Source organism: Mobula birostris, chromosome X (assembly GCF_030028105.1).
Source record: "Mobula birostris isolate sMobBir1 chromosome X, sMobBir1.hap1, whole genome shotgun sequence".
Taxonomy (NCBI): Eukaryota; Metazoa; Chordata; class Chondrichthyes; order Myliobatiformes; family Myliobatidae; genus Mobula; species Mobula birostris.
The window spans coordinates 61,512,664-61,538,784 of NC_092402.1; the positions used below are offsets into that span (position 1 = coordinate 61,512,664).

Consider the following 26,121-nt stretch of genomic DNA (forward strand, 5'->3'; position numbering starts at 1 on the left):
TTCTGCATGGTTACTTGGAGTACTGTAGCAAAACAAGCTGCAGACAGATATAAAGCAATCATTCGATACAAGTCTATTTCAGTCGAGAAAAGCCTGTGGTGCAGATGCAGTGGAAGGTTGCTAGATTGGTATACATGGAACCACAGATTTGTGTGCAAGTCCCATCATGACAGCTTGGGATTTGAAATCCAAATAATTAGGTCAATTTGGAAAGCAAAGTTGTTAACAGAATCGATGACCACAAGAACTTCTGTGCTATCCTAAAAGCCCATTGCTCTTCCAAAGGGAAAGAATTCAGCCTTTCCTTGAATGTATGTGAACTTAGACCCACCAATTGGCAACACACACAAAATGCTGGAGGAACTCAGCAGGCCAGGCAGCATCTATGGAAAAAAGTACAGTCGACGTTTTGGGCTGAAACCCTTCGGCAGGACTGGAGAAAAAATGCTGAGGAGTAGATTTGAAAGGTGGGGGGAAGGGAGAGAAAAACGCCAGGTGATAGGTGAAACCTGGAGGGGGAGGGATGAAGTAAAGAGCTGGGAAGTTGATTGGTGAAAGAGACAGAAGGCCATGAAAGAAAGAAAAGGGGGGCGGGGAGGAGAACCAGAGGGAGGCGCGATGAGCGGGCAAGGAGATAACATGAGAGAGGGACAAGGGGATGGAAAATGGTGAAGTGGGGGGGGGGGGGAGAGGCATTACTGGAAGTTTGAGAAATTGATGTTTCTCAAAATGATGATGATTCATCAGGTTGGAGGCTACCCAAATGGAATATAAGGTGTTGTTCCTCCAGCCTAAGTGCGGCCTTATCCCGACAGAAGAGGAGGCCATGGATGGACATATTGGAATGGGAATGGGAAGTGGAGTTAAAATGGGTGGCCACTGGTAGATCCTGCTTGTTCTGGCTAATTGGTAGTTGACTTTTAACCAGCCTCTGCTTAAATGAACACAGGGTCAGTAGACAAAGTAGTTGGCGCTGTTCATACCAAGCAGATGGCTTGTGGGGGAAGAGCCAGCTGAGGGAGAGGAGGAGCTGCAGTGGTGGTATCTAATGGGCAACAACTGCCTGCAGTTTGCTCAAAGCTGGCAGCCTCAGTTGGGGAGGCTTCAGGGGACCTGACTGACTTGCAGCGTGAGAATGCACCAGCTTCTTACAGGAAGAAATGGCCGCAGTAGGAGGTGTTTCTCTTGCACATGGGGCCTTTATTTTGTACATGGGCTGGAACCTCTCTTGGAAAATATTGACACCAGATGCAAAAAAATAAAAACGCCGATATTCCTTTGGTCATTGTTGATATTTTTTACTTTATTTAGCAATACAGCACAAATTAGACCCTCTGGTTCTTTGAGCTGTACCGCTCTAGCAACCCTCAAGAATCCCAATTTAACCCTAACCTAATCGTGGGACAATTTACAATGACCAATTAACTAACTGGTACTTCTTTGGAATGTGGAAAGAAACTGGAGCATCTGGGGAAAACCCACACATTCCATGGGGAGGACATACGGACTCCTTACAGAGGATGCTGGGATTGAACTCTGAAGTCTAACACCCGAACTGTAATAGTGTCGCGCTAGTTGCTACACTACCGTGGCACCTGCCATTGCTCACCTTAAGCTTCCCAAAGTAAATTAGGAAACAATCTGGGTTCTAAGCTCCTCCGCCATTGAAGCTGTCTATTTCCTCTAGTTAGCCAGCTGGTGGTGTAGTGGCATCAGCACCAGACTTTGAGGCAAATGGTTCCCAATCCTGCTCGTTCCTTGCAGGCTTTCCATCCGTGCTGGGTTGAGCATCGAGCTAGCAACTCGGCCTCGTAAAAAAAAAAGTCAAATGCTACGGAAACGGTAAAAATGCCACCCGAAGCACCACGAGGCGTGAAAGGGAACGACAAAAATCTATGCCAGTGAATGCTCCATATGAGCCTCTTCCTGCTGTTCTTCATCTCACCCCATCACCACAATCATCTCATAATTAATTTGCCATAATTAATCCTTGCAAACGTGCATTTCATCTACGTACTGTTCTCTGGGGAAAGAAGAAATTCTTGAGTGGGCTTTCTTGATATTCAGTGCCTCTGGGATTGCGCTATTCCAAGGAATAAGTCAGAAGGTGGTGTAGTTGCCTTTAAGGAGAGGCAAGCCAAGTAAGTGGAAACATGTTCTCTACATCTACCCTACCAGAAGAACTTTCTGAAGATCTCTTTACTGGGGAAGGGAACCCCATGCTTTCTTGGTTGTTATAATCATTCAGTTCTGGCATCATTTTTTGCCAGTATTCTGGGTCTATAATAGGCCTCAGATGTCCTAACACTGAGCCAAGTCAGTGCACAGCCGACTTTTTATTAAAGAAACATTCCCCTTATTTAACTGTTTAGTAGTTCCTTTTCATTTGTTTGGCAAAACTGGAGAGGGAAGAACAGACAGCCTCGTCTGCTCTTCCCTTCTCCAAAAGGTTTTATCCCACCTGACCCCTTTTTCCCAGAAACACCATGGCTACTTTAACCTTGTCTCAGTTTCAGCTATCGTTCAAAGGTAGAAAAACAGTAAACAGTCCTCAAACTGAACTAAACATATGTAGTAAGAGCTATGGATCAAAAACACTTCTCATTCTTGTTCAGAACATAGCTAACTGTATGAATAAGGCTCACAAATAATTCGAAAGAGTTAGCACATGCCTCTTCTTCCAGGACAAGAACCTGGTCTGTGTGGCAAATACGAATGGATCTATGGCTGAATGTGAACTGGGAAACCCCATGAAGCGAGACGCTCAGGTATGTAAATGTGACCCTTTGTTTTCTCCTGGCATGCAGTACTTGATCTTTATCTTGCACTTCTCATGAAAGAAAAATTTTTTAAAATATTTAAAAATGTAATTGATTAAAATACATAAAAAAACACTAGAGTGGCATAGGTGAAATATAACTGACCTTTAGCACGCTGCATCTTCAGACTGGGAGTTCCAATCCAGGGAGTGTGTGATGGGACGGTGTGGAGGGAGCTTCTCTCTGTGTCTGACCCTGGGAGTGTGTGATGGGTCGGTGTGGAGGGAGATTCACTCTGTGTCTGACCCTGGGAGTGTGTGATGGGTCGGTGTGGAGGGAGCTTCTCTCTGTGTCTGACCCTGGGAGTGTGTGATGGGTCGGTGTGGAGGGAGCTTCTCTCTGTGTCTGACCCTGGGAGTGTGTGATGGAACGGTGTGGAGGGAGATTTACTCTGTACCTGACCCCCTTTTTTTACAAAATTCTTTATTACAAATATCAGTGCTATACAATATTTACAAAACAGCGACTAACACAATTACTTCACTACAAGTAGACAATACACATTAAACCAAAATATTACCACCTCTATCAATGATGGCAATTACCCCTGCGGAGCCCAATGATCCCAGAACACCTCAATGGTCGCCATGGACTGCGCGTGTTTCTTTTCAACATTCACCCGGGCACGAACATACCCCTTAAACATTGCCAGGCAGTCCGCCCGGGGAGATCCTCCTGCCACCCGTTTCCAGGAGCCACGAATGGCTGTTCTCGCCAGCCCCAGGAGCAAGTTGACAAGGACATCCTCATCCCTCTGTGCCCCCCCTCCTTACTGGATGACCATATATGATAGGGTGGGACTGAAATGCAACCAGAAGGCGAGAAGCAGCCCACGCAAATACGCAAAAAGAGGCTGCAGTCTCGCGCACTCCACGTACATATGGTCCACAGTCTCCTCCAGCCCGCAGAAGTGACACGCGGCTGGGAGATCCGTGTACAGACTAAAGAACTTGTTACAGGGTACCGCTCTGTGCAGCACCCTCCAGCCGAGATCTCCAAGGTGCATGGGAAGACCCCCCTCATAAAGGGACTTCCATTGGGGACCCCCCTCACCTCCAGGTGGAAAGATCGACCGCCATGGCATGTCGGGACAGTGGATAAGGGCAAGGAAGTGGAGGGTGTGGAGCAGCAGCCCATAAAGGTACCTCCTGCTTGCATCCCTGAATGGGATTGTGCGTGTCGAGGAAAGACGGCTCAAGTTGTGTGAATTCGGCTCCCGGGTGAGGCTGCGGGGCCTGGGCCCGACGAGCAGCTCAGCTTGAGTCGATCCACACACCTGAGCCGCACTGACATCCGTTGAGGCAGGGCAAGGGTCGGCCAGGACCCCGCCCTCTGCCAGAGGAGGGGATTCCCGGCCTGAGGCAACCATGTTCCAGACTCTCAGTAGGTCCTGATAGAAGCCGGGCAGCCTCTGCAAAGCAGCACGGCTAACGCCCGCTGGTGGTAGCTGCATATCTTCGTGAAAGCAGCAGCCCCTCCGGAGGAAGAAAGTCGCCAACACGGGCCACCTGGGAGGGTGCTCGGCGTACAGGAATCTCTGCAGAGTCCTGAGGCGGAGAGCCGCCAGTCGTGTGCGTACACACACCAGCGACTGTCCGCCCTCTCCTACTGGGAGACTCAGAACCGCTGCAGAGACCCAGTGTTTCCTGTTACCCCAGAAGAAGTCCACTAGCTTCCTCTGCATTCTCGCGACAAAAGGGGCAGGGGGGGCCAAGGTGACCATCCGGTACCACAACATGGAGACCACCAGCTGGTTTATGACCACCACCCTGCCTCGATAGGAAAGCACCCTGAGAAGGCCTCACCAGCGCCCCAGCCGGGCCATGACCTTTGTCTCCAGGTCCTGCCAGTTCGCCAGCCAGGTCTCCCCAGAAGGACTCAGGTAGACTCCCAGATAGAGAAGGCGTCTGGTGCTCCAATCAAAAGCTCTCATCTCCTCCGGCAGGGAGTCCACCTGCCACTGGCCTACTAAGAGTCCGGAACATTTCGCCCAGTTGATCCTCGCGGAGGATGCCGCCGAGAAAACATCTTGGCACTCGCGCATCCTCCGCAGGTCACAGGGGTCTGTCATCATGAGAAGTACGTCATCGGCGTAGGCCGAGAGGATGACCCCCATGTCCGGTTCGCGCAGAACCAGACCTGTCAGCCTTCGCCGAAGAAGGCTGAGGAATGGCTCGACACAGATCGCATACAGTTGACCAGACACGGGGCACCCTTGACGCACTCCTCTTCGGAAGGGAATAGGTGCTGTCAGTGATCCGTTAATCTTAACTAGGCACTCTGCGGCAGAGTACAGGAGCCGAACTTGGGCCACAAAGTGTGGTCCGAGCCCAAAAGCCTGCAGGGTGCCCACCAGGAAACTGTGGTCTACCCGGTCAAATGCCTTCTCCTGGTCAAGAGAAAGAAACACTGCCGGGGAACCAGTCTCCTGGAGCAGGTGGATAAGGTCCCGTGCTAAGTGGACATTATCCTGGATGGAGCGCCCCGGGACTGTGTAAGATTGGTCAGGATGGACCACCTGTCCAATCACCGAACCCAGACGGTTGGCCATTGCCCAGGCGAAGATCTTGTAGTCCGTGCACAAGAGGGAGACCGGCCGCCAGTTCTTTAGCAGGTGGAGGTCTCCCTTCTTGGGCAGTAGGACCACAACAGCTCTTCGCCATGAGAGGGGCATTTCTCTGGTGGCTAGGCTCTCCCTTAGGACAAAGCTGTAATCATCCCCCAGGACATCCCAAAAGGCCTGATACAACTCAACACTCAGTCCATCCAAGCCAGGGGACAAACCTCTCCGGAGTTGCCGAAGGGCAGTGGACAGCTCCTCCCGAGTCAGGGGGGGCGTCCAGACGCACTGCGTCCTCTGGGCTGACCGTAGGCAAATCCTTCCAGACCTCAATACAGGCCTCCGCATTTGACAGATCAGGCGAGAATAAGGACCGATAGAATGAACGGACTTTGTTGTTAATTCCATCAGGGTCCGTGATGGAGGAGCCATCGGCAGCCAGCAGCTCCACTAGCTGCTTTTGAACTCCCCGCCACTTCTCCAACGAGTAGAAGAAGGGTGAGCCACGGTCCAAATCCTGCAGCATTTGGATCCGTGACCTCACGTACGCACCTCGGGACTGCTGGGGCTGCAGGTTCCTTAGTGCGTCCTTCTTCTCCTGGTTTTCCTGCCACAGCTGTTGGTCTCCAGCGGTCGGACTGAGGCGGGACTCCAGGTCAAGCAATGCTCTCTCAAGCCGCTCAATCTCAGAGCCCCGCCTCTTTGTCGACCCCCTAGTGTACTCCCGACATAAAAACTGGATGTGGGCTTTGCCCACATCCCACCATAGCCGTAGGGAGCAGAACTCTCTCCGCCTCTCCTTCCAGGAGACCCAGAAAGCTCGGAACGAATCCCGGAATCGGCTGTCCTCCAGCAGCTGGTTGTTAAAATGCCAATACCCGGATCCCACCCGAGGGTGTAGTGGAATAAATTCCATCCACACAAGGTGATGATCTGAGCACAACACTGGCCGCATGGAGGACGCCGACACACGGGAGACGTAGGCCCGAGAGATGTACATGCGGTCTATCCTGGAACCTCCCTCTCTTGACCTTCTCGAGAAGGCGCTAGAGTTGGGGTGAAGATTCCGCCAGCTGTCCACCAAGTCAAAGGAGCCAACTAGCTCCTTTAACTTTTTTGCCGATGCTGGGTCGCGTTGGAGGCCCGAGCAGTCCTCCGCCTCGAGGGTACAATTGAAATCTCCCCCGAGGATGACTCAATCCCCAGGATCGATGGAGCTCAGCAGGGTGGACAGCTGACAGAATAGGCGCGTCTGCATCACATCGCGCCTCAGAGCGTACACATCGATAAAGTGCAATGGTACGCCATCCAGGCGCACAGCCAGGTGGAGCAGACGGCCGGGCACAACGTCTTGGACCCTTTCGATTTCTGGCTGGAAGGTCGGGGCCAACAGGATCGCCACCCCGCTAGAGTTGGAGCTGAGGTGGCTCATGTAGACCCCACCCTGCCACTCCAGGAGCCAAGCAGACTCGTCCCCAGGGATGGTATGGGTTTCCTGCAGGAAACTCACCGCATACCGCCCATCCCTGAGGGCTGAGAGATTGTTATGCCTGCGAAGAGGACCCCTGCTGCCGTTTACATTGAGACTAGCTATGGTAAGTTTCATGTCGGGAGTACACTAGGCCTCAGCAGCTGTGCCCATCCCGGTGAGAGCGGAGGCGCCCTCTACCACACTGTCCCGAAAGAAAGCAAGGATACTTTTTGCTTTCCGGGCTCGAGCGGTACCAGCGACACCCTGTGACCCGCCATCCCCCGTAGGAGCGAGGCTGCTTCTCCCTCTGATGTCCCTTACTAGGTCATCTAGGAAAGATTTTAGTTGCCGTCTGTTGTTCCCCGACACTGCATTCCTCTTCCTCTTTCCCTTCTGTCTGAGGATGACTCTCAGGGACCTCACCAGCCTCGGCATGCTGGGCCAGCGTAGCGAGGCTAGTTGAGGCCGGTGCTAGGCACCCTCAGAGGTGAGAATGAAATGCTTAATTTCCTCTACAGGTATCAATGGGGATTTCTCAGGAGGGGTGAGGATGTCCATTGTCTCACTATTGAAGGAGTCCCCCTCCAACCCGTCACTGCAGACAGAATCCCCATCATCCTCCCCGCATGTTCCAATAGATGGCCGCGCTTGTGACCCATACCGCGCAGCGGGCACCTCGCTCTTACCTGCCCGCTCCACCGTCGCATCAGTCTCATCCACTTTTGCGACAGTGGAGGGATAATCCCCAGGGACTCCCTGCAAGCCATTAATTGCTGGGGTCGATGTGCATAGAATATCGTCCTCCCCAGGGGGCAGGTATGAAGGGGAACCCGGCACCTTTGGTCCAAGGGATTCACAAGCAGCCTGGTGCTGAGAATGGGAGAGCTTTGTCTCGTCTCCTCTTACACTATTCGATACACTTGCCTCCAGAGAGGTGCTGACTTGTAAGTCCTGGGTGGAGGCTTCCAGGGCTGTCTCATTTGTGCAAACAGGGCTATCTCAAGCTTTCTGCACAACCACATCATGTACCACAGGACTGGTGGCTATATCTGGGGACTCAGGTTTGGAACCAACATCCGCCTGGATTCCCACCCCTTCCTGGGACTCCCCTGCATCTACATCCCCTGCCCTCTTGCGGGAACGTTCCCTTCTCCTCTTCACGCCGGAGGAGCACACAGGTGCAAGCTTCACCGATGGGGCGGTGCTGTCTGTTTCCATCGCCCTGTCTGCTTGCACACCTCCCCGAGCCCCACGCTCCACTTCAGGCGAAATGGGCGTGAGCTCTGCGGGCTCAGAGGCCGACTTCTTAGGGTGTTTGGATTTCTTCTTTGCCTTCTTACTCCGCACAGACTCCACCCCGTCCCCCACCTGAACCACAGGGAGAGGAGCAGGGACCGACCCAACCGTAGGAGTAGGGACAGGGGTAGGGGCAGGGTGAGGGGCCGGGGCAGGATCAGGGGCGGGGGCAGGGTCAGATGCAGGTGCAGGTGCACGCACAGGAGTAGGATCAGGGGCAGAGGTAGCTGGGGCACTGGTGCCCGAAGTGGGCTCCCTCGGGTTCCAGGTGGTAGGACAGTCCCTCCGAAAGTGCCCCACCTCCCTGCACGCATGGCACCGTGGGCGCTTGGAGCTCCAGTACACCTGATAATCTACTCCCTCGTGCCGGACAGTAAACCGGCCCTCAACATCGTCCTCCCTTTCCATCTGCATGAATACCTGACGCCGGAAAGAGATTACGGTGCGGAGGGTGCATCTCTTAAATTTGTGTCGGATGGCAGTGATCTCCGACCTTACTTGCCCTAAACGGGCCAGTGGGGGAAGCAGGTCCTCATTCGGAATGAAAGGCTTAACATGCCCAAGCACGATACGTTGCGTGGGGGCTGTCACCAGCTCCATAGGTAAAAAGGTGTTGTCTACCGTGACTCCCCTGCTTAGGGCCCGGTGCACTAGCTCTTCATTCGCCAGATAGAACACCGCCTTTCCGAACTCCTTTTCGGTGGCCAAAATACCGCCTTTCCCCACCAGGTCCTCCATGGCCTCCGCACACTTTTCTAGTGTAATTCCCGGGCGCAAAATACACTGCACCCCGCGTTCCACCTTCACCGACTGGAACAGGGCGTTGCCTGAGGCCGGGGAGGCAGCCGCCCTTGCGTAACTCCCCGAAGGCCCGCGACTCCCTGGAGACCGGTCCGGCATGCTGACGCTGTTTCCAGTCCGCGAATTTTACAGCGGTGCCGGTTAGAAGTCCTGGAGCGAATCGAATAACTGGCCGGAAAAGTTTGCAGTCGACAGTTCCTCGCTGGCTTGGCGCCAGGAAAGGCTCCGTCAGACTTGCAGAAACCCAGGCGGGGAGAGGTCGAAACGTCCTTTCAGATGCTCCAGCTCCGACACCGGACGAAAATCAGGAAGATAAAGGAGGAGGAACGTTGCCCCGATGTCAATGGGGGGAACGATGGCGTTTGCCTATGGTTTTGGAGCGAACCGGCTTCCTGGCGAGTTGCCAGCGGCCGCAGCTGGGAGCTACGCAGTTAGCAGCCGCCAACAAACCCAGCCGAAACCGGCAGTAAAACTCCACACCGAGTTTCCACAGCAACGCCGTCACTCACTCAGTTGTCCAAGAGACTTTTAGAGCCACCTTCAAAGTATTCCATGAACTTTATCCAGTAGTTTTGCCTCGATTTCTCCCTGCTCAGTCAGCACAGCTCCTCTCTGTGTCTGACCCCTTTTTTTTTACAAAATTCTTTATTACAAATGTCGGTGCTATACAATATTTACAAACCCAGTGACTAACACATTTACTACACTACAAAACAGACAATACATGTTAAACCAATATATTGCCATCCTCATCAATGATGGCATTTACACCCCGCGGAGCCCAACGGTCCCGGAACATCTCGACGGTCGCCGTGGACTGCGCGTATTCCTTTTCAATGTTCACCCGGGCTCGAACATACCCCCTAAACATAGCCAGGCAGTCCGCCCGGGGAGAACCTCCTGCCACCCTTTTCCAGGAGCCACGGATGGCAATTTTCGCCAGCCCCAGGAGCAAGTTGACAAGGACATCCTCATCCCTCTGTGTCCCCCTCCTTACTGGATGACCATATATGAATAGGGTGGGACTGAAATGCAACCAGAAGGCGAGAAGCAGCCCACGCAAATACGCGAAAAGGGGCTGCAGCCTCACACACTCCACGTACATATGGTACACGGTCTCCTCCAGCCCGCAGAAGTGACACGCGGCTGGGAGATCCGTGTACAAACTAAAGAACTTATTGCAGGGCACCGCTTTATGCAGCACCCTCCAGCCGAGATCCCCAAGGTGCATGGGAAGGACTCCCTTGTAGAGGGACTTCCACTGGGGACCCCCCTCACCTCCAGGTGGAAAGACCGACCGCCATGGCGTGTCGGGACGGTGGACAAATGCTAGGAAGTGGAGGGTGTGGAGCAGCAGCCCGTAAAGGTACCTCCTGCCTGCATCCCTGAATGGGATTGTGGGTGTTGATGAAAGACGGCTCAAGTTGTGTGGATTCGTCTCTCGGGTAAGGCTGCGGGGCCTGGGCCCGACGAGCAGCTCAGCCCGAGTCGTTCCACACACCTGAGCCGCACTGACATCCGTTGAGACAGGGCAAGGGTCAGCCAGGACCCCGCCCTCTGCCAGAGGAGAGGATTCCCGGCCTGAGGCAACCATGTTCCAGACTCTCAGTAGGTCCTGATAGAAGCCGGGCAGCCTCTGCAAAGCAGCACGGCTGACGCCCGCCGGTGGTAGCTGCATATCTTCGGCAAGACAGCAGCCCCTCCGGAGGAAGAAAGTCGCCAACACGTGCCACCTGGGAGGGTGCTCGGCGTACAGGAATCTCTGCAGCGTCCTGAGGCGGAGAGCCGCCAGTCGTGTGCGTACACACACCAGCGACTGTCCGCCCCCTCCTTCTGGGAGACTCAGAACCGCTGCAGAGACCCAGTGCTTCCTGTTTCCCCAGAAGAAGTCCACTAGCTTCCTCTGCATTCTTGCGACAAAAGGGGCAGGGGGGGCCAAGGTGACCATCCGGTACCACAACATGGAGGCCACCAGCTGGTTTATGACCACCACCCTGCCTCGATAGGAAAGCACCCTGAGAAGGCCTGACCAGCGCCCTAGCCGGGCCATGACCTTTGTCTCCAGGTCCTGCCAGTTCGCCAGCCAGGTCTCCCCAGAAGGACTCAGGTAGACTCCCAGATAGAGAAGACGTCTGGTGCTCCACTCAAAAGCTCTCATCTCCTCCGGCAGGGAGTCCACCTGCCACTGGCCTACTAAGAGTCCGGAACATTTCGCCCAGTTGATCCTGGCGGAGGATGCCGCCGAGAAAACATCTTGGCACTCGCGCATCCTCCGCAGGTCACAGGGGTCTGTCATCATGAGGAGTACGTCATCAGCATAGGCCGAGAGGACGACCCCCATGTCCGGTTCGCGCAGAACCAGACCTGTCAGCCTTCGCCGAAGAAGGCCGAGGAATGGCTCGACACAGATCGCATACAGTTGACCGGACATGGGGCACCCTTGACGCACTCCTCTTCGGAAGTGGATAGGTCCTGTCAATGATCCATTAATTTTAACTAGGCACTCTGCGGCAGAGTACAGGAGCCGAACTCGGGCCACAAAGTGTGGTCCGAGCCCAAAAGCCTGCAGGGTGCCCACCAGGAAACTGTGGTCCACCCGGTCAAAAGCCTTCTCCTGGTCAAGAGAAAGAAACGCTGCCGGGGTCCCAGTCTCCTGGAGTAGGTGGATCAGGTCCCGTACTAGGTGGACATTGTCCTGGATGGAGCGGCCCGGGACTGTATAAGATTGGTCAGGATGGACCACCTGTCCAATTACCGAACCCAGACGGTTGGCCATTGCCCGGGCGAAGATCTTGTAGTCCACGCACAAGAGGGAGACCGGCCGCCAGTTCTTTAGCAGGCGGAGGTCTCCCTTCTTGGGCAGTAGGACCACAACAGCTCTCCGCCATGAGAGGGGCATTTCTCCGGTGGCTAGGCTCTCCCCTAGGACAAGGCTGTAATCATCCCCCAGGACATCCCAAAAAGCCTGATAAAACTCAACACTCAGTCCATCCAAACCAGGGGACTTGCCCCTCCGGAGTTGCCGAAGGGCAGTGGACAGCTCCTCCCGAGTCAGGGGGGCATCCAGACGCACTGCGTCCTCTGGGCTGACCTTCGGCAAATCCTCCCAGACCTCATTACACGCCTCCGCATTTGACGGATCAGGCGAGAATAAGGACCGATAGAATGAACGGACCTCGTTGTTAATTCCATCAGGGTCCGTGATGGAGGAGCCATCGGCAGCCAGCAGCTCCACTAGCTGCTTTTGAACTCCCCGCCACCTTTCCAACGAGTAGAAGAAGGGTGAGCCACGGTCCAAATCCTGCAGCATTTGGATCCGTGACCTCACGTACGCACCTCGGGACTGCTGGAGCTGCAGGTTCCTTAGTGCGTCCTTCTTCTCCTGGTATTCCTGCCACAGCTGTTGGTCCCCAGCGGTCGGACCGAGGCGGGACTCCAGGTCAAGCAACGCTCTCTCAAGCCGCTCAACCTCAGAGCTCCGCCTCTTTGTCGACCCCCTAGTGTACTCCCGACATAAAAACCGGATGTGGGCTTTGCCCACATCCCACCATAGCCGTAGGGAGCAGAAATCTCTCCGCCTCTCCTTCCAGGAGACCCAGAAAGCTCGGAACGAATCCCGGAATCGGCTGTCCTCCAGCAGCCGGTTGTTAAAATGCCAATACCCGGATCCCACCCGAGGGTGTAGTGGAATAAATTCCATCCACACAAGGTGATGATCCGAGCACGACACTGGCCGCATGGAGGACGCCGACACGCGGGAGACGTAGGCCCGAGAGATGTAAATGCGGTCTATCCTGGAACCTCCTTCTCTAGACCTTCTCGAGAAGGCGCTAGAGTTGGGGTGAAGATTCCGCCAGCTGTCCACCAAGTCAGAGGAGCCGACTAGCTCCTTTAACTTTTTTGCCGATGCTGGGTCGCGTTGGAGGCCCGAACGGTCCTCCGCCTCGAGGGTACAATTGAAATCTCCCCCGAGGATGACGCAATCCCCAGGATCGATGGAGCTCAGCAGGGTGGACAGCTGGCAGAATAGGCGCGTCTGCATCACACCGCGCCTGGGAGCAGACACATTGATAAAATGCAATGGTACGCCATCCAGGCGCACAACCAGGTGGAGCAGACGGCCGGGCACAACGTCCTGGACTCTTTCAATTACTGGCTGGAAGGTCGGGGCCAACAGGATCGCCACCCCGCTAGAAATGGAGCTGAGGTGACTCATGTAGACCCCGCCCCGTCACTCCAGGAGCCAAGCAGACTCGTCCCCAGGGATGGTATGGGTTTCCTGCAGGAAACTCACCGTATACCGCCCATCCCTGAGGGCTGAGAGATTGTTATGCCTGCGAAGAGGACCCCTGCTGCCGTTTACGTTGAGACTAGCTATGGTAAGCTTCATGGCAGGAGCACACTAGGGCTCAGCAGCTGTGCCCATTTCGGTGAGAGCGGAGGCGCCCTCCACCACACTGTCCGGAAAGAAAGCAAGGTTACTTTTTGCCTTCCGGGCTCGAGCGGTACCAGCGACACCCTGTGACCCACCATCCCCCGTAGGAGCGAGGCTGCTTCTCCCTCTAATGTCCCTTACTAGGTCATCTAGGAAGGATTTTAGTTGCCGTCTGTCGTTCCCCGCCACCGCATTCCTCTTTCCCTTTCCCTTTCGTCCGAGGATGACTCGCAGGGACCTCACCAGCCTCGGCATGCTGGGCCAGCGTAGCGAGGCTAGTTGAGGCCGGTGCTTGGCACCCTCAGAGGTAAGAATAAAATGCTTAATTTCCTCTACAGGTATCAATGGGGACTTCTCAGGAGGGGTGAGGATGTCCATTATTTCACTATCGAAAGAGTCCCCCTCCAACCCGTCACTGCAGACAGAATCCCCATCGGCCTCCCCGCATGTTCCAAAAGATGGCTGCGCTTGTGACCCATACCGCGCAGCGGGCACCTCGCTCTTACCTGCCCGCTCCACCGTCGCATCAGCCTCATCCACATTTGCGACAGTGGAGGGACAATCCCCAGGGACTCCCTGCAAGTCATTAATTGCTGGGGTCGACGTGCACAGAAAAACGCCCTCCCCAGGGGGCAGGCATAGAGGGGAACCCGGCACCTTTGGTCCAAGGGATTCACAAGCAGCCTGGTGCTGAGAATGAGAGAGCTTTGTCTCGTCTCCTCTTACATTATTCGGTACACTGGCCTCCAGAGAGGCGCTGACTTGTAGGTCCTGGGTGGAGGCCTCCAGGGCTGCCTCATTTGTGCAAACAGGGCTATCACAAGCTATTTGCACAACCACACCATCTTCCCCAGGACTGGTGGCTACATCTGGGGACTCAGGTTTAGAACCAACCCCTACCCGGATTCCCACCCCTTCCTGGGACTCCTCCGCATCTACATCCCCCGCCCTCTTGCGGGAACGTTCCCTTCTCCTCTTCACACCGGAGGAGCACACAGGTGCAGGCTTCACCGATGGGGCGGCGCTCTCTGTTTCCATCGCCCCGTCTGCTAGCGCACCTCCCCGAGCCCCACGCTCCACTTCAGGCGAAATGGGCGTGAGCTCTGCAGCCTCAAAGGCCCGCTTCTTACTGTGTTTGGATTTCCCCTTTGCCTTCTTACTCCGCACAGACTCCACCCCGTCCCCCACCCGAACCACAGGGAGAGGAGCAGGGACCGACCCAACCGTAGGAGTAGGGGTAGGGGTAGGGGCAGGGGCAGGGTGAGGGGCTGGGGCAGGATTACGGGCGGGGGCAGGGTCAGATGCAGGCGCAGACGCACGTGCAGGAGTAGGATCAGGGGCAGAGGTAGCTGGGGCACTGGTGCCCGAAATGGGCTCCCTCGGGTTCCGGCCGGCAGGACAGTCCCTCCGAAAGTGCCCCACCCCCCTGCACGCATGGCACCGCGGGCGCTCGGAGCTCCAGTACACCTGATAATCCACTCCCTCGTGCCAGACAGTAAACCGGCCCTCAACATCGTCCTCCCTTTCCAGCTGCATGAATACCTGACGCCGGAAAGAGATTACGGTGCGGAGGGTGCGTCTCTTAAATTTGTGTCGGATGGCAGTGATCTCCGACCTTACTTGCCCTAAACGGGCCAGTGGGGGTAGCAAGTCCTCATTTGGAATGAAAGGCTTAACATGCCCAAGCACGATACGTTGCGTGGGGGCCGTCACCAGCTCCATAGGTAAAAAGATGTTGTCTACCGTGACTCCCCTGCTTAGGGCCCGGTGCACTAGCTCTTCATTCACCAGATAAAACACCGCCTTTCCAAACTCCTTCTCGGTGGCCAGAATACCACCTTTCCCAACAAGGTCCTCCATTGCCTCCGTACACTTTTCTAGTGTCATTCCAGGGCGCAAAATACATTGCACCCCACGTTCCACCTTCACCGACCGAAAAAGGGCGTTGTCCGAGGCCGGGGAGGCAGCCGCCCTTGCGTAACTCCCCGAAGGCCCGCGACTCCCTGGAGACCGGTCCGGCATGCTGGCGCTCTTTCCAGTCCGAGAATCCTACAGCGGTGCCGGTTAGAAGTCCTGGAACGAGTCGGATAACTGGCCGGGAAAGTTTGCAGTCGACAGTTCTTCGCTGGCTCGACGCCAGGAAAGGCTCCGTCGGACTTGCAGAGACCCAGGCCGGGAGAGGCCGAAACGTCCTTCCAGATGCTCCGGCACCGACACCGGACGAAAATCAGGAAAACAATGGAGGAGGAACGTTGCCCCGCTGTCAATGGGGGGAAACGACGGCGTTTGCCTCCGGTTTTGGAGCGAACCGGCTTCCTGGCGAGTTGCCAGCGGCCGCAGCTGGGAGCTACACAGTTAGCAGCCGCCGACAAACCCAGCCCAAACCGGCAGTAAAACTGCACACCGAGTTTCCACACCAGCGCCGTCACTCACTCGGTTGTCCAAGAGACTTTTAGAGCCACCTCCAAAGTATTCCACGAACTTTATCCAGTAGTTTTGCCTCGATTTCTCCCAGCTCAGTCAGCACAGCTCCTCTCTGTGTCTGACCCCGGGAGTGCGTGACGGGACAGTGTGGATGGAGATTCACTCTGTGTCTGACCCCGGGAGTGTGTGATGGCATGGTGTGGAGGGAGATTCACTCTGTGTCTGACCCTGGGAGTGTGCGATGGGACGGTGTGGATGGAGATTCACTCTGTGTCTGACCCTGGGAGTGTGTGATGGGATGGTGTGGAGGGAGATTCTCCCTGTGTCTGACCCTGGGAATGTGCGATGGGACGGTGTGGAGGGAGATTCACTCTGTGTCTGACCCCGGGAGTGTGTGATGGGATGGTGTGGATGGAGATTCACTCTGTGTCTGACCCCAGGAGTGTGTGATGGGATGGTGTGGAGGGAGATTCTCCCCGTGTCTGACCCTGGGAGTGTGTGATGGGACGGTGTGGAGGGAGCTTCACTCTGTATCTGACCCCGGGAGTGTGCGATGGGATGGTGTGGAGGGAGATTCAACCTGTGTCTGACCCCGGGAGTGTGTGATGGGATGGTGTGGAGGGAGATTCACTCTGTGTCTGACCCTGGGAGTGTGTGATGGGATGGTGTGGAGGGAGCTTCACTCTGTGTCTGACCCCGGGAGTGTGTGATGGGATGGTGTGGAGGGAGATTCACTCTGTGTCTGACCCTGGGGGTGTGTGATGTGATGGTGTGGAGGGAGATTCACCCTGTGTGACCCCGGGAGTGTGTGATGGGACGGTGTGGAGGGAGATTCTCCCCGTGTCTGACCCTGGGAGTGTGTGATGGGACGGTGTGGAGGGAGATTCACTCTGTGTCTGACCCTGGGAGTGTGCGATGGGATGATGTGGAGGGAGATTCACTCTGTGTCTGACCCCGGGAGTGTGTGATGGGATGGTGTGGAGGGAGATTCACCCTGTGTCTGACGCTGGGAGTGTGTGATGGAATAGTGTAGACCAGGAGTTCTCAACCCATTTCTTGCCACGGACCCCTACCACTAACCGAGGGGTCTTTTGACCCCGGGTTGGGAATCCCTGGTGTAGAGGGAGTTTCACTTGAGTCTAGGTTGTTTTGTTTTTCCCCATTTTATTTCTTTTTGCTGTCTCTGCCGCATTTGGTGTTTCTTGGGACAGTGTGAAAGGTGGTTTTCTGGACAGTTGCTGATTGCAGAGTTGCTTGGTGCGTGCGTGAGTTAAATAAATCAGAAAGCACTGATGCTACGTTCTTTATCTGCAGGTTACATTTTACCTGATCCTAAGCACCTCTCTGATCACCATCGAAACCACCACTCTGCCAATTATTCTTCAGCTCACAACGTGAGTGTTGTTTTGGATCTTGAAGTAGAACGAGATTGACCACATGAAGTGATGTTAAGTGATGTGGGTGAATCATGTCCTCTATTTCTCCAAGGTTGCTTCGGTGTCCTCTGACTATATCGTTGTTGTGGCCGGTATTAAAATTAAAGAATCCAAGAAGGATGTGACATCTATTAAGAGAAAAGAATGATTTGACATTCACCAAACTTTAATTCAGTGGCTGGTGGCAGAACAGACTGTAGGTGTTGTTCAGTTAAGGGTCTGGATCTTAACTCAAAATGTTGACTGTCCATCACCCTCCATAGATCCTGCCTGACCTACTGAGTTCCTCCAGCAGATTACTTTTTGCTCTTGAGTTTGTTACCTTGCTGCGAATCAGGCAGCAGTGGTTGTGTTTTCAAGATCAACATTGGTAAATTGGTAAATTGATTTATTATTTACTGAGGTAGAGTGAAAAACTTGTCTTGTGTACCATTCATACAGATCAATTCATTACGATGGCGCATTGAGGCAGAACAAAGTAAAACAATAACAAAATACAGAATAAAATGTTACAGTACCGTGAAGGTACACTGCAGGTAGATAATAAGGGGAAGGCCACAAGAAGGTAGATACGTAGTCAAGACTCCATCTTATTGTGCCATGGTCTTATAACAGCAGAATAGAAGCTCTACTTGAGTCTGGTGGCATGTGCTTTCAGGCTTATGTATCTTCTGCCCAGTGGGGAGGGAGAAAGACTGTCCAGGGTGGGGTAGTGTCTTTGATTATGCTGGCTGCTTTCCTGAAGCAGCAAGACTGTCGACAGAGGCCATGGAGGGATACTGGTTTCTGTGATGTGCTGGTCTGTGTCACACCTCTCTGCAGATTCTTGTAGTTGTCATACCAAGCTGCATGCACCTGGATAGAATGTTTTTATGGTGCATCTACAAGATTTGGTTTGGGCCAAAAGGAACGTGCCAAACGTTGTTATCCCCTGAGGAAGTAGAGCTGTTGGTGAGCTTTCAACATGGATGGACCGGGACAGGCTGTTCCTGGGAATTTGAAACTCTCAACCTCTCAACCTCAAACTGTTGACGTAACTGGGAGAATGTGCACCGCCCACCCTTCCTGAAGTTAATAACCAGCTCCTTTGCTGACACTGAGGGAGAGGTTTTTGCCATGACACCATGTTACTAGACTCTCTATTTCCTTCCTGTTACAGCAGAATCAGAAATAACCTTACGCGAGTCCTATTTCCAGTTATTAACCGACTGGCTGTGTACTTGCACTCTTTTCCTTCCCTTTTGAGTGCAGATGTGATTACTTTTGCAGCCTTAGCTTAACAGCCACCATCCTTCTTCAGGCAGTGCACGGCATAGGTTTATAGACTTGCTCCTGACTCTGTTAGAAACTCCATTATAGCAGGGCACATCAGAAAGTTCAAGGTAAGCAGGCAAAGGCAAGATGGTTGCAGCAGTCTGAGGTGCAGAGGTGTCAGTACATGATCCATGAAAGGATAGTATGTGGGTACAGCAGGTAATTAGGGAAACTAACAAGATGTATTGTCATTACTCGGGGGTGAATACAAAATAGAGAAGTTGTACTTCAGTTGTAAAGGACTTTGGTGAGACCTCAACTGGAGTATTGTTGAGTATTGCTCTTCTTAGTTAAGAAAGGATGTAGAGCAAATGTGTTGGAAGCAGTTTAGAGAAGGTCTACTGGAATATTGGAGACACAAGAGATTGCAGATGCTGCGATCTGGAGTAATGCGCAAATGCTAAGGGAACTCAGTGGAGCAAGCAGTATCTGTGGAAGGAAAGGGATGGTCACCGCTTTGGATCGAGACTCTGCGTCAAAGATAGACATTGAATTTTCCAAATTCACGTACCCCACACTCCCTGCACTCCTTTCTCCACTTGATTTTGCTACTGCTGCCCCACCCTCTGTCACCCAGTTGTAGTCCTCTGCTCCATCTGGTTCCACCTGCCTGTCTCCCACACACTACACTTTCTGGTTCCCTTGTCTATTCCCTCAGCTGGTTCTATCTGCTCAACATCTCTCCGTCCTCTGCCTTCCATTTGTCACCTTCCTTCCTTCTTGGATTCCAGTATTTGCAGCCCCATGTGGTTCCACATCACCTTCCAGCCTCAATCTCTCCCTCCACCTGGCGCCACCTGCCTATCATTCCCCTCCTCACCTGGTTCCACCTAGAGGAAGCCAGCCCCTACATCACCATGTCTTTTCACCTCCTCACTCTCAGTCTTGATGCAGGGCCACGACCCAAAACGTCACCATTCCTCTGTTCCCTCAGATGCTGCCTGGCCTGCTGAGTTCCTTCAGGAGTTTGTGTTTTTTACTGAAATAATACAGAATGGGCAGATTTCTCATGAGGAAAGGCTGGATGTATACGACCCTGAGGGTGGGTGTGGGAGAATCTATATGTAGGGGCCACTGCTTAAAAATATTGCATAAACCAGTTAAAACAGAGATGAGGCAAGACTTTTTCTCTCAAAATGCCATCGGTCTTTGGAACTTGTTTCATGCAGGGCAATGGAATGTTTGTAAAACGGGTCAATTTCAAAGAACATTTATTATTAAAGTACAAATACTGTGTACATTACCTTCAGATTCATTTTCTTGCCAGCATTTACAGGAGAAATAAATACAGTACTATAGAATATAATGAGAAACTATATATAAATTGACAAAGACTGACAAACAACCAGTGTGCAAAAGAAGGCAAACTGCAAATAAAAAATAATACTGAGAACATGAGTTGTAAAAGATTCCTTGAGAGTGAATCTGTAGATTGCAGAAGCAGTTCGGAGTTGTGGTGAGGAAAGTTATCGGCGCCAGTTCAGGGGCCTGATGGCTGTAGGGTAACACAGACCAGAGGATGAACAAGAATGTGAAGTTGAGGATGGAGTCGGGTTAGCCATGGTCTTATTGAATAGCGAAGCAGGCCTCAAAGGTCAAGTGGGTAGACCTGCTCCTGACACAGAGGTTTGTACGACGTGCACTTCTTCCTGTTGCTCAGCATTTCTCCATAGCAACCAAGATCAAGGAATACAGAAAGTGACACAGATCTTAATCCTCAACCCCCCCCCCCCACCACCACCCCTGCCACCCCCAGTGCCCTTTGGCAAGATATATTGGTGGTGTCAGTCTGTGTCAGACTGGGGCATGGCCATTTTGGTCCCTTCTTGCTGAAGGAGCTCTGTTGCCTGTCAGTCGCTATGTCTCTCAGCAGAAGGGAGGGTTGTCGTGATGCCTCTTTCCTCCTAGTACAAGAGCGCCACCTGCTGCCCTTCTTTCTACTCTGGTGCAAGCTATAACTATAACAGCATGCTTTTGCTTATTTCTAATATTTTGGTAAAAATTAGAACAGATTGTTTTGATTTAATAATAAATTATCAAGTTTATTATGAAGGTGCCTCTAAAATTCTTTTTTGCTTCTCTTCACAGCATAAGTGAACAGAGCAATTTGAACCCTATCACAGCCACTGCCCACGTGATGATCGTTCTACCACTTTCCCTCTCTGGGTAGGTGCTTCTTTCTCAACAACACTGTCCCATTGGTGCCTGTTGTTTCAAAGACCAGTGTCAAAGTTCAGAGGGTCACACCACAGGTTAGTTTCTGACTTGGATGTAAACCCAAAGAAGAGAGAAGGGATGAGAGGTGCCATGGGATGTCGGCTTTGGAGGTTTTGAATAAAATAACTTTGAGCAGTCTCATCCCAGAGACCCTCTGACATGCTCCCAGTGTATGAGAACTATACGGGCAAACAAAGTGTGGTCAGTGTTAACAGGTCATTATTGTTGTTAATAGGATCTTCAGAATCAGAATCAGAATCACAATTAGATCTAATATCACCGGCATATGTCGTAAAATGTGTTAACTTTATGGCATCAGTACAATGAAATACATGGTAAATAAATATAGAGGAAAAAACGGAGTTACATTAAGTATATATGTGTCTATTAAATAGTTCAGTTCAAATGAGTGCAAAAAATAACAGAAATAAAAAAAGTATTGAGGTATTGTTCATGTGTTCAGTGCCCATTTAGAAATCAGATGGCAGAGGGGAAGAAGCAGTTCCTGAATCGCTGAGTGTGTGCCTTCAGGCTCCTGTACCTCCTTCCTGATGGTAACAGTCAAAAGTTTGGGAAGCTGTGCGACTGTGAAGGGCACCAAAGAGATGTAGGTCTTTCCTTCTCGCAGGATGCCAAAAGCTTCAGGAGAATGAATAAACACATGACTTTATGTCAGTGATATTAGCTGAGGAATTAACAGGGCACTGGAACAGGCTCTGCCACTCTGCATCCCAGGACTTTTAAGATCTACGTGAGAGAGTGGATTTAATGTCTCATTGGAAAGGTATCACCTCCAAAGATTCACCAAAGAGTAAAATTCATCTTTTAAAAGGAAGCTAAGAGAAGATGGTGACTAAGAATATTATCCAAACATGAAGAGTTGCTGTCACTTGTGCTTTTAGAAGAAACTATCTCCTCAAAACAGCTTGCAAGGAGTGAAGGGTGCTATGGCTATGGGGCAGGCTTCAATTAGTGCCTGATAACAGAGGTGGAAAGGCAGGTGACGGAGAACTAAAGTGGGGGGGGGGGCAGGGGATGTAGCCACATAAATGGATGATTGGAGTCATGTTTGGGGGTGGAGTCGATTGAGACGCTACTGTGAACAAAAGGGAGAGGTAGGGAGGGCCAGATGCAGCAGGAGATTCAAGCCCTCTAAAGGATTTTTAAAGAGGCTTTAAAATGAGATGCAGTAGGATCTGGGCAGCCGGTGTAGGTCCATGTGGACTTATAACACAGGTTTCCTAAATTACAGGCCATTCCTCTCCTCGCACCCAGCGCTAACTGTTGTGTTTCTGGTGTCTAGGACCTTTCGGTCATCAAGGAGATGAACCAATTGCTTCAGCAGCCTGGATTTTAACTTCTCCCCTTCCTTTCAGTCCTGACAAAGGGTCTTGGCCTGAAATGTCGACTGTTTACTCTTTTCATAGATGCTGCCTGGCCTGCTGAGATGCTCCAATACTTTGGATTTCCAACATCCGCAGATAGTCTCATGTTTGTTATAATTTGGCGCGTTTGTATTAACTGCCAGTCTGTTCCATTGTCTCTCGATGTTGATCCTCATTAGCGATTTGGTCACTATTACTATTGGGAATGTACAGCAGAGTATTCGGTAGATTTTCATTAATGCTGGCTCTTTCTACCTTTCACAGATCTGTTGCACCTAATTATGTCTCTTTTGGAGGTGAAATTGTAGGAGAGAGTGCAATAAAAGAAGAAGACGCCGTGGGAAGCATTGTTGATTATGAATTAGTGGCAAGTATATAACATTTAACTGTTCTCAATTTTACTTGTGGCTCGCGAATGTTCATCATTTTTCCCACATTGTTTCTGGAGAGGGATTTTTTCCAATCACATTGGAGGTATATGTATGCTACTCCAGATAAATTTGGCAGTCACTAACTTTTTTGGACAATCTGGTAGTTTCATTACTGAGAGTGGCTTCTTAATTGCAGGGTTTCAGTTCATTGAAGAGGGAAAGGGTTTGACCTGGAATCAGAATGGATTTGTTTCACTGCAATCCAATGTTTAAGGAGGGAAGGGGAAATAATTTGGACTCTTGAATGCAGAATATGGTTTACAGTTTTGGTTTTCCAAAACAAGGGAGTGGATGGAAAGTTGGTTTCAGCTGAATTCACTAAAACAGCAATGTTTTGTCCTCAAAGAGCATGGCCTACATATAGGTTTGTAGTTGTATGTCCACACGTAGTTCTTTTGAATGAGATTACCCTTAGGGAATGTGTAATTTGTGCATTTATCTCCTTTTGCTCTGTATTGGAATTGCATTTGCAGGTTATCTTGGATGATACTTTGATAATTTTGTGTTTAATGGTTTAAACTTAGTCTACCTTGTTATACCCTTGTACTTCATTGCTTGTCTGCAGTGCACTTCCTCTGTAATTTTAACACTTTATTCTGCACTCGCAACCTGAGTCTGCAGTCCAGGGTCTGTTGGTTTTGATAATCGATAGAATTTTTTTTAAAAACATCTTAAAATGATTTAGCTTACTGAAGTAAACATGGCTGTGCCTGTGGATTTCAGCTCTATAGTCCTGAACGGGAATATCTGATGATTCCCATCGGAGCTGCACGTAGCAAGTTGCTCCTTATCTGCACCATCTTTCTGCATGTAGTGTTACCCCAATATCACAGGACCTTCCTGACCTCATGTGTTTCTGAAAAACTATCAGAAAGGTGAAAACCTGCAGAAAGAGTAACTTCTAAATCATAATTTTACCGAACAACTTTCAGCTCCCTCAGTCAGTTCTGTTACTCCTGCATACAGTTCAATAGCCACGCGTGACAACGTTCCAACAAGAAGCAGACAGGGGGAGGAACATTTGATTCTCCTTTTAAATGGTTGCCTGCAAGCGGGGTGGGGGGGTGCGGAAAGGCTTTGCTTGGCCTATTGTCAGCTGTGCTTGAACACGGGGAGGAGGCCCTCCCCTGTGCATAGCAAGAGCCAAAGATAATTGTCCACCTTCTCAATCATCAGGTGCTGAACACGGGAAAACCTTTGAAAGCCTTGAGCTCTGCTTTCCTGAATATCCGATGGCCTCACGAGATCAGCAACGGCAAGTGGCTGCTGTACCCAATGAGGATAGAATTTAACGGCAATGAGAATACGCAGTGCTCTCCATCCCACGCCATCAACCCTCTTGACTTGGTAAGCTTCTCTGACAGAATGCCTGTCTCCTTTGTGCATCAGCAGACGTCGAGGTGGCAGGAAGGTAAAATGACCAAGCAGCTTGCTCACTTTACACTGTTAGACCAAGTTAACATCTTTCTAATCAGTTGCATTTTCTGTACCAAAAATGCATTGCTAAGAGATATATTATTGGTACAATAATTAAGTCGAGGGTAAGAAAGCTATAAAAGCAGGAGGGTTATATTAATGGGGATTGTAACTTTCCCAACATTGGCTACGATTGCCATGGTGTAAGGATGTGAAATTTATTAAGTGCATGTAAGACAGTTTTTTTTGAAACTTTATGTCACTAGTCCTGCCTTAGTTTAGGAAATGAAACCGGACATGTGGTTGAAAAGTCGGCTGGGGACCACGTTGGGATTAGTGACCAATGTGAGCTTCAGGGTATATAAAAAGGGAATACAAGATGTTCTACAGATGCTGGAAGTCCACAGAGAGAAACACAAAATGCTGGAGCAACTCAGCAGGTCAGGAAGCATCTTTGGAGAGGAATCGTCAGGACTCACGTAGAGTCTCGGCCCAAAATGTCGTCTGTTTATTCCTCTCCATCGATTCTGCGCTGACCAGCTGAGTTCCTCCAGCATTTTGTGTGTGTTGCAATATAAAAATGGATCAGGAAAGTCATCAAAGTTAAGATTCTTATTTGGGGGAAAGCTGATTTTGAAGACCTGGTGAAAGCAGAAAGAGAGCAGAGGCTTATGGGTAAAACAATATCTGACAGGTGGAGTCTTTTAAAAGAGCAAGTGTTCAGGGACTGCATGTTCTAGTAGTGGTAATAAGCAATGAGCCAAGATGAAGGAATCTTGAATGAAAATGTTATTTAAGGTTTGATTAGGAAAAAAGAAGGGAAGCATATTACAGTTGTAGCTAACAAGCGAGTCCCATGAGGAATATAGAGGGCATAGGAGAGAACTCCAGAAAGAAATTAGGAGGGTGAAATGAGACCACGAAAGATTCTTGGCAGACATGATCAAAGAGTCCTAAGTCATTCTATAAGTGTATTAGGGGGAAGAGGATAGCAGGTAAGTGTGGGTCCCTGCAGCAACAAATGGGATCATCTACATTTAGAGCCAGGAGATGTGGGCGAAGTCTAAAATGAATACCATCTGTATTAATCAAAGAGAAGGACATGGAGGATTTTCAGTTCAGGAAGGGATACATTGATGGTCTTGGAGTATGTCTTATTAAGAAGGTAGAGCTGTTAGATACCTTGGAAGACAAAAGGGCAAGAGGAGATCAATCCTAGGTACGTAGGAGAAATAAGATAGAGATTGCTGGGGCACTGATGGAGATTCTGTATCTTCATTAGCTATAGGCACAGTACCAGAAGACTGGAGAATAGCTAATGTTGTTCCGTTTCTAAGGATAGCAGAAAAAAGCCAGGCTGGCAAGCCTTGGCTGTGTACATACATCTATTGATGCTTCTGGACACATCTTCAGTGATCCTGGAATCATCAGGTGTTTCGGGTCTTTCAACATCATACAACCTCCTCCAGGTGACCCAGCCGGGGCTGATCAGACCCCAGCTTGTGTCCAGATGGCTAGCTACTTATGACTCCATGGCTCCCCTCTTTTGAGCCACAGCCATCTTGAGGCCCTCTCTGCCGCATCGGTGGTACTGTGGATGGCTCTCCTCTTCCTCTCTCTCTCGATGCCGAAAATGCTGAAGGCTCTAACTAAAGAACGGGCTAAGAACCCCCTACAACCAACCTCCACTGGGAGACACCTCACTCTCCTTCCAGCCTGCTGACAGTTGCTGACCAGTCCTGTGTACTTGGAGAGCTTCCTTTCAAAGGCCTCTTCCAAGTTATCTTCCTATGGGACTGTCAGCTCCAGCAGCACCACTTGCTTAGTAGACTCAGACACTAGGACAATGTCTGGTTGCAGGGTGGTGGCTGCGATATGGTTGGGGAACTTCAGCTGCCCTTTGAGGTCCACCAACAGCTGCCAGTCCCTTGCAGAGGTAAGAATGCCAGCAGATGTTTTTTAGTAGTAGGTAAATAATTTGAGAAAATTCTGAAGGACAGAACTTATGTATATTTGCAAAAGGAGGGACTGATTAAGGTCAGTCAGTATGGCTTCGTGTGGGACAAGTCCTATCTCACAAATTTGAGGAAAAACAAAGGAGACTGATGAAGGTAGG

General features: G+C 51.2%; 1 protein-coding gene across 4 annotated transcripts in view; it reads left to right on the top strand.

The window, feature by feature from the left end:
* The window catches only part of LOC140191737 (integrin alpha-6-like), a 198,483-nt gene that overhangs the window by 153,202 nt on the left and 19,160 nt on the right, over positions 1 to 26,121 (top strand). For all 4 annotated transcript variants that reach the window (XM_072249430.1, XM_072249431.1, XM_072249433.1 and 1 more), the window contains exons 16-20: positions 2,685 to 2,768; positions 17,121 to 17,200; positions 20,645 to 20,722; positions 22,423 to 22,525; positions 23,766 to 23,936. In XM_072249430.1, coding sequence (XP_072105531.1) covers positions 2,685 to 2,768; positions 17,121 to 17,200; positions 20,645 to 20,722; positions 22,423 to 22,525; positions 23,766 to 23,936 — 516 coding nt within the window. The remainder of the gene's footprint in view (positions 1 to 2,684; positions 2,769 to 17,120; positions 17,201 to 20,644; positions 20,723 to 22,422; positions 22,526 to 23,765; positions 23,937 to 26,121) is intronic.